This window comes from Corvus brachyrhynchos, unplaced genomic scaffold (assembly GCF_000691975.1).
Source record: "Corvus brachyrhynchos isolate BGI_N302 unplaced genomic scaffold, ASM69197v1 scaffold103, whole genome shotgun sequence".
Classification (NCBI taxonomy): Eukaryota; Metazoa; Chordata; class Aves; order Passeriformes; family Corvidae; genus Corvus; species Corvus brachyrhynchos.
Genome location: NW_008237436.1, coordinates 4,682,136 through 4,690,679, shown reverse-complemented (window position 1 = coordinate 4,690,679; position 8,544 = coordinate 4,682,136). Strand labels below are relative to the sequence as shown.

At 47.2% G+C, this 8,544-nt stretch overlaps 1 protein-coding gene across 1 annotated transcript in view; it reads left to right on the top strand.

The window, feature by feature from the left end:
- The window catches only part of ALOX5AP (arachidonate 5-lipoxygenase activating protein), a 7,697-nt gene extending 521 nt beyond the window's left edge, over positions 1 to 7,176 (top strand). The window contains exons 2-5 of the mRNA XM_008631448.2: positions 3,164 to 3,263; positions 4,222 to 4,292; positions 5,585 to 5,666; positions 6,301 to 7,176. Of these exons, the coding sequence (XP_008629670.1) occupies positions 3,164 to 3,263; positions 4,222 to 4,292; positions 5,585 to 5,666; positions 6,301 to 6,463 (416 nt within the window). The 3' untranslated portion in view covers positions 6,464 to 7,176. The remainder of the gene's footprint in view (positions 1 to 3,163; positions 3,264 to 4,221; positions 4,293 to 5,584; positions 5,667 to 6,300) is intronic.
- The last annotated feature ends 1,368 nt before the right edge of the window (positions 7,177 to 8,544 follow it).

The following is an 8,544-nucleotide window of genomic DNA, read 5'->3' as shown; positions in this document are numbered from 1 at the left end:
GGGCTGCAGTGGGTCAGCCCTTTGTGTGGAGCTGGGTGAAGGGGACAGAATTGGAGGAGTCTGTGTGGGCTATTTGTGGGCAGGCAGCTCTCCTGCTTTCCTGCATCTCCGAGTCCTGCAGTATAACTAATCTCCTTTAACTGTGGTCCCAAGAACACTGCACATTTCCGGAGATGGTGAAGTTTCCTTCTCTAGGTCTTATTCAGACCGTGTATAGTCCCTTGTATATTCTTCAAGATTTTTTAAATAAAACAAGTCTCTCTCCTGTGCAAATTTGATTTTAACTTCATCACCCTCTCTTACAAATACTTACTTTAGCAGGAAATTCTGCCCAGAATACAAAGAAAGGATTGAGTTTTGCCTCAGCTGCACTAAATTTGCCCAGGTTCAAAGAGATTCAGCAGTGGGATGGGGGCTGGTGAAAATTCCAGAAATCTTTAGTGAAGGCTTCTTACTACAAATGGGAGATTCCCACTGAACACAAACACTGAACATTTCCTAGGAAATGGGCTATTCTTGGGCTGCTGCAGAGAGGGGAAGTGGTGAGAGCCTTGCTGCCAAGGAACAAAAAAAAAAGGGAGATGCAGACTGATTAATTTCAACATAGGCACTAAATGCCATGTCATTTAACCCAATGTTATTCTCTGGTAAATGCACAGTGTGTGACATCACCAGAATATGGCACATTAACACCAGAGCATGTACCATAATTAAGAAAATGTGTCAAATATGCATTTCTTGCTATTTAATCATATGACTTTATATAAAGGGTTTTTTTCTCTCACTCAGACATGTCAGACTTCCATCCATGTGCTTTTACCTCATGGAAATCTGTCTGTGGTATTATTGACCCAACTGCTACAAAGGGGAAGCAGGATGCTTGGCAGAGTGTGCCAAGCATGTGAGGCAGACAGCCCTAAACCATGATTTCAAGCCTTGCATCATCTGATTTCCTCTTCCCAAGCTTTCTGTCTAGAAAAGTCTTGCAGTGAATGCAATAAGGAAGGCAGTAGAAATGTTTGTCAAGGGGTGTCAGGTGTACTGAATTCTTGCCATGGCTCTCATTCAGGAAAGCATTTGGGCATCTGCTTGGCTAAGTGCATGAAGTCAGTATCATGTAAATTTGTGATTATATGCTTCTCTGCATAGGATGCAGGACTAGAAAACAACTTGGGTGAATGCTGTTATTCCTAAAGATGGAGGTGGGCTATGTTGCTGCCCCAGTCTGCTGTCCATTTACTGTCACCTTGTTCATGAAGGAAATCTCCACATCCCACACAATGACTCATGTGGCTGCATACCACTGAGTGACGCATGCAGCCTAAAGTTTTGTTCTTTTGTCGGAGAGATGTTGCAATCCAGCAGCTTTCAGGGCAAATCAGTGATCATTGCTGAGCAGATCAGGACAGAGGAAGCAAAGTGGAGAGAGAAAAAGAGCATGTTTGCAAGCACTGGCTTGGTTGGATCATCAGTTCCCAGTTTCTGTTGGCATGGACTTGTGAAACAACCAGGCTTACACTGAACCCTTGCACATTACCTTGGTCAGAGTGGGACTGCCACTGTTCAGGCTCTGGGCAGTCTGTGCAGCCTTGGAGCCTCAGGACATTATCTCCTGGAACAGCTGAGCTGAATTAAACCTCTCCACTCCAGTCTTGCTCTGCTCACTCCTCTCCTGCTGGCTTGTGAAAGCACCCTCTTGCCTCCTGGCATCACGGAGCATCTCTCTAGCAGCAAGCTGATATTTGGGAAGTGGCAGCACCTGCAGCAGTGGAGAGGAAGATAAATAGCTTACTTGGCTTTCTCGGAAGCTGTGGTATTTTCTAGAGATTTCACATGTATGGTAAAAGAAAGGGAGAAGTTATGCTTCCAGTGAGTCCATGCAGTCCCAGACCTACAGAAAGTGGTTTCCCATCGCTGCAGCTTAGCACTGGACAAAAAAGTGCTGATCAACCCTATCCTCTTCAATTAGGTCCTCCTAGTCACTGTAGGCAGGGTAACTTCTTGCCAAAGGCTGGGCTGGTGGGAAGATGTGGGTGCTGGAACTCCCGGTGGCTGGGCCACTGGATGGTGTCTGGTCTGGGTCCCCCAAGAGCTGGCCAGTGCACTGTGCTGGTGGCAGTGGGGGGGTCTGCAGCTTGGCTCAGAGTAGGGGTGCTGACTTAAAGCACTGAGGTTTTTTCTGCAGAAGGGTTGTATGTACCATGGGGATCAAACAATACTGGAAACCAAAAAAGTCCATAGTTTTTATTAAAGACAATGGAAGTACAAAAGACCTACAGCATCAATGGAGGGGGAAAAAGGAGGCAACTCTTCCAATTGAAGGAATGAAATCCTGCAGCTTATGTAGTTAAATTTTTACTGTTATAATAATGTATTTCCAGATGGGCTATCTTTTATGTATATATATTTGGTTAATATTCCAAGCCACAGAGTGATTTGGATGCACTTGAGATGGGATGCACGACAACAGAAAGCTTGCAGCTTGTAGCCTGCCAGAGCTCTCTCTGGTGTATTTAGACATATGATTGATGGTCTCTGGTTTAGTGTCATCAGATAAAACGTGTTTGTCAAGAGCATGATACATTATCTTGTGGTGCTGCATTTTTGCAGCAGCTAACACTCTGACACAACTCTGTTGCTTAAAAGGAGGATACACACAGATCAGCCATTAAGACCAGGCTTTTTGTGGGCCTTTCTGGGAAAAGAACCAGCCCTGCAGCATGTCCTTGGTTTGGCAAATGGGTTTCACTAAAAGAGAATAGACTCCCTTGTCTCTCTGCTCTGTTGGAGAGCAAGATTTGGGGTTGGCAGCTCTGTCTGGAAAGCTCTTTTCCCACTGGGAGCTCAAAGGACCAGGTCAGGGCAAGGCTTCTGCAGCAGAGATGCAGGCTGCCTGAATTGCAGTGTTGGGATGAAGCAGGGATTGGAGGTGAGAGCCTGCTATCAGTCACACACAGACATGTGGGGATGCATGGAGGGTTTGGTTAAACCCGGGTGACAGCAAGCACACTGGCCACATCCTGCACCTCCATGCACCTGTATCTTCTCCTGCCATCTGCCCAGCTTGGATGCTCATGGGAACAGAGCTGAGCCCACAAAGCCCAGCTTCTGCAATATCTCCAGATGACATCTCAGACTGAATACTCTGTGGTTTCCTTAACAGCTTTTTTTGCTAACAAAGTGGAGCATGAAAGCAGACACTGCAACAGCAAGGGGTTGCAGCGGCAGGGGTCCTCCTCCTTCGACCGTGTCTACACTGCCAAGTGAGTAGACACTGCCAACTGAGGCAGAGTGGGGTTCATCATGCTCTTCATTAACATTAAATCCAAACCCTTTTAGGGGCCAGAGGTGGATTCCAAATGCCCTCAGATGAAGACTTTTTACATAATCCCTTTCTGCTCTCAGTGTTCAGACCTGTGGTTTTCGGATGTATTTGCTGTGTGAATTCAGCACCCTTCTTGCCACCATGTGCTTCATCTATATAGGTCTTGCAGCCATTATGAGTACTGTGTCTCTTCATTTGGGAATCAGTTCACTCTTCCCTGCTGGAAGTGTGACACAAGCACAGCCAGAGTCCCAAGGGCACTGTGGCTCAAAAGGAAAGAGCCAGCAGAGAGACGTCAGCCTGCTGAGGAGCAAGTAGGTGGCAGAGCTTGTACAAATCCCTTGGCACACAGCTCCCCACTTCTCCACTTCTTTGCTACATAGAATCACTCTCAACTTCTTCACTTCTCCCCCTCAGAAAGCAATCCCAGCTGAAGGAGGCAGCTGGAAACCATTCCTGTTCCCCTGCAAAGACACATGTTAACTCTGTGAGACACTCTTATTTGTGGTGCAATTCTACATTTGTTGGTTTCCTCCAACAGCTTTATTAGTATGACTCAATTAAAAGGACTTTAAGCCAATAAAGCTCACAGCATCTATCATGATCAAACAGGTTAGGGAGAAAGTGGCTTTCACAGGTGCACACGATGGTTTGTTTTCCTCATCAGGCAGCACAAAGACATCCACTATCTGAGTGAGGAAACAGGGAAGCAGATGTGGGTGAGGAGTCCAGCTCCTGGCAGATCAGGGGCCTCCCACTGCTCTGGGATAAAAGTCTACTGTCAATGGCACTAGTGCAGCCCAAATTCACCTGCCACCATTCTCTGCTGGTGAAACATATTGATTTTGTTTCTATTTGCCTGTGCTCTGATTTCTCTCCTATAAATTCTGTTCTAGCCAGAACTGCGGACACGCGTACCCAACGTTTCTCGCTGTGCTTTGGTGTGCTGGCCTCCTCTGCAGCCAAGGTAACATTCTTTTGTTTGGTTTTTTCTCCCTTCAACTTGGCACCACATTCAGCAAGGGATGGCAAGTGCTTTGGAAGTTACACTTCCAGGGACCAACCCTCCTGCAGCAGGGGAACCTCTCTTACCCTCCTGTCCTGGAGCTAACACTCATGACGTGGCTATGCCAACAGATGTGTTCCCAGACATGATTCAGGGTAGTCCAGGCCAGGGACATTTCTCATACTGGCATTATGGGTGAGTTCCCTTTGTTTTGGGTGAAGGGTTTAGTACTTGGTTGCTGGATGCAACATTATTCACTTTTGGGACAGGAAATGGACTCAAATTATTAATTTGCCAGAACTGCCAGGTCTCTCCTGTGCTGAGGGCAACCCAGGACTGTTTACCTGCATTTCTAATTGTGATCCCCTGCAACGCAATGTGAGTTTATCTAACATTAAGATGAATACATGTACCTGGGGTACATGTCTATTCTTTCTGGGAAAAAAAGGTGTTTCCTGACCAGGAGAAGAAGGAATTTTGTCTGCAGTTGTGGGAAAAGCTAGAATTATGGGGGAAACCCCCTTTTTATATGCTCAGAAGTTGGTATTGGACCATAGTGTATCCTCCACCTGCTCCTAGTGAAGTACATCTACCAACTGCCTTCTCTTTCTGGTGAGGGCAGTGCCTGAGTTGGCACTCTCTTTCCTGAGCCTGGTATGACCCACACTGGGTTTCACAAAACCGTAGAATGGTTTGGCTTGGAAAAGATCTCAAAGATCATCTCATTCCAGCTCCCTTGCCAGGGGCAGGGACACCTTCCACTAGACCAGATTGCTTGAAGTCCCATCCAGCCTGGCACTGAACTCTTCCAGGGATGGGGCATTCACACCTTCTCTGTGAAACCTGTGCCAGTGCCTCACCAGTCTCACAGTGAAGAACTTCTTTCCTATATATAATCTAAACCTGCTCTCTTTCAGGTTAAAGCCATTTCCCCTTGTCCTATGAGTTCATGTCCTTGTAAAAAGTTCCTCTCCAGCTTTCTTGTAGGCATCTCAGAGGATGATAGGGAGTGTGTGCTCTGCAGTGGGCACAGTTGTGAGCACGATTACACCCGCAAAGTCTTCAGAAAATCTGGAGTGAGGGCAAGGCAAGTGCTCTGTTTCCCATGCAGAGGTCTCCATCCCAGTTCCAGTGCTTGTCCCATAACCCAAGGCTGCAGATTCCCGTTTCCCATTCCAACCCAGGCAGCAGATGGAGACATACAGTGAGACCTGGGCTGGTGTTGTTAATGCACTGTTTTATCATTTACCCAGCTCCTGCTGCCTTTGCTGGCCTGATGTACTTGTTTGTGAGGCAGAAGTACTTTGTGGGCTACCTCGGGGAGAGGACTCAGAGGTAAGGACTTGCAGAGCCTCTTTACAAAACCCAGAATGTGGTAGGAGCACAGCCAGATGCTGCCACTTCCATAGGCTCAGCTGCTGGCTTGTGGTGCTGCCTGCAACAGATGCTGGCATTCCGTAGTGCAGGAAAGCCCCTCTCTTTTGGAGGAATGGGGGTAGCTGTGGGAGATGTCGGATGTGTAGCAGCACTGGGGTCAGGGGGCCTGCAGCTCCTGCTCACAGGACTCTGCAAACACAGGTTTGCATGTTTGTGCCACTACTTGCACAAGATTGTCCTTTTATATTAATATTTGTATTTTATTTATATTAATAAATTACACACATGTGAAACAGAGTTGTCCCACAGCCTGTGATGGCTGAAAACACATTCAAGTCCCTCTGAACAGACACTTGTAAGCAGCAGCCTACTCTGAGAACAGAAGGCCAAATCCAGACCCAAATGGATCCTGAAAATGACATTTAAGTCCTCGCAACTGCCTGGCAATACAAGACAGAAAAGAAATTTGCCCCCTCTCTCTCAGCTCCTGACGTCTTTCAGCTGCTCTCAACAGCAGAGTCCAAAGTCTGAGGGTTGTTCCATGAGGTGATGCACATTAACAAAGTGCTTTTCCCCATTTCTGTCTCCTCAGCACTCCTGGTTACTTGTTTGGAAAGCGCATAATTTTGTTCCTGTTCCTCATGTCTGTGGCTGGAATACTCAACTACTATCTCATCTTCTTTTTCGGAAGTGACTTTGAAATACACATTAAGACGATAACCAGCGCGATCTCTCCATTGCTGCTCATACCCTAACTCCCCACAGCACTGAGGGGGTCAGCACGCTTTGTATATCAATGCCCAGAAGCTGTCATAATTCAACTGTTTAAGAAATGAATCCATAACCCAGTGAGATCTCTGTAAATCTCATGCTTGATGGGCTCTGTAGTTTGATTTAACCTTGCTTTTTTCTTCAGAAAAATGATTTATCATCAGCACTTGGCACACCCGAGGAATGGTAACAACTTCCAGTTAACTCTTTAGAATTTTTTCCCTGAAGTGCAGCTTGCAAGCTGATTGCATGACTGGAAGGGACATTGTATGCTTGCTTCGTAACTGTGTTGTACTTAGCTTTTGTCCCAAAACCCAGGATCCTCTCAGTGTTGTTCCTGACTGATGGCTCCCACAGTCACTCTCAGATAACAAGAACAGCCTTTCACCGGCATCCCACATGCCCCTGCCCGCATAAAGGCATGGAGCAGCCTCTTCACCTACCGTTTCCCTCCGACTTGTTGATGACCAAGCTCTTGCTGTCGCAGGAGGGTGGCAAATTGGCTCCTCTCTGGTCTTCCTTGATAAATATTCATGTGCGTAACACTCACCACACTGATCTCATTTACACTTCAGCCTCTTTGTTCTCCCAGAGCCGGGAAAAGGAGTAGTGTGTAAATGAGGAGGTAGTGTGTTGCCGGCGGGGTTGGTTTTGTTTTGATTTGCTTTGTTTAATAAAACAGTCCAAAGCGAAGAAATCTGTCTGCTGCCATCTTCTTTGCCCGGTGCATGATCCCAGTGCTCCGTGGCTCAGCAGCCGGCCAGAGAGCGGAGCAAGGGCAGTAGCACCGGGCTGTTCGTGCAAGCAGCTGATGGCCCTGGGCACGGCCCTAAAAGGGCGAGTTTAACAAGTGCCCCTCTATGAGCACGGTCAGTGCTCTGCTTCCAGCACTGACAACGTGCCCCGCAAGTCCACGCTGAGGAGCGCTTTGATTAGCAGTGCAGACCGAGGTAGGCAAACAGGTAGCGGCAAACTTTTTAAACATTGCTACCCTGCAAGTGCTTAAGCTCTTAGGCCTGCCTGATTGCCACATGCAGGATGGATAAGGCTGTATTTCGTGACTCCTTCGGGGGGGAGATGAGACTCCTCGCTATGTGAGAAGAGGGTTTGCAGAGCTGTTCACAAAAGCAGGTGCAGAAAGCCATCTGCCTTTGTACTACACCGAGGCTGGAGGGTTTTGGTGCTGTCTGATGTGGCAGAGATGCTTTGCAAGGCTGCTCTCCTCTGCAGCTGGCCATTCACATGCATCTTTTTCCTTTTTTTGGCTTCTACAGGAATCTTAGATGTGAAAGATTAGTAATAGACACATTCGTTGCATGATGGTTATAAGTGTTCTCACTGGTTAGAATCAGTAATTAAAAAAATTTAATCTAGCCTTCTAATCAATAGCTGCTGAGACACCTTATTCCCAGGCAGGGCACTCATGTTCCTTCCCTCCATCCTTCTAACACACTCCAAACACTTGTCACACCACACTTGTCCGCTGTAGCTCTCTCCATAGCTCCTGCCAGCTGCTTATCCTTGGTGGAGTCCCACTACCCTTCTGCCCCATGGTGTCACTCATCAAGGGATGGAAGCAACCCAGGAGGAGAGGGGTGTAAGCCCTGTGGTTTGGAGCTATGGAGCTCTTCTGCACTGCTGGGATCAGCAAAGGCTCATGCTCCCACCACCCTTGGCCAGTTCAGAGCAGGAGAAGCTTCACCAGCACTAGTCCCTGCTCTCCAGCCTGCTTGGTCTCCCTGGGGTCTGCGACTTGTTTTTGGTGTCTTGGGGCGACTTGATGTTGTATTCCCTATCCCTGCACTATGCCCAGAAATTAGTATATATGCCTTTCTATGCTTTTAAACTGAGCCTGAGAGGGGAAAGAGAAAAGTGTACTGTTTCAAAGCAGTTTGTTTTCATGTTCTGAGAACACAGAGATAAAAACATGTCTGCTTCTGCAGAGCGAGGGTGGGGAAAGCACCCTGCTTTTGGCCAGTTTTTCAGCTCCTTTTTTTTCTCCAGAGAGAGATGGAGAGTTGAACTTTTGTTTTCCTGAGACTTTGGTTTTTTCTTTTTTTTTTTT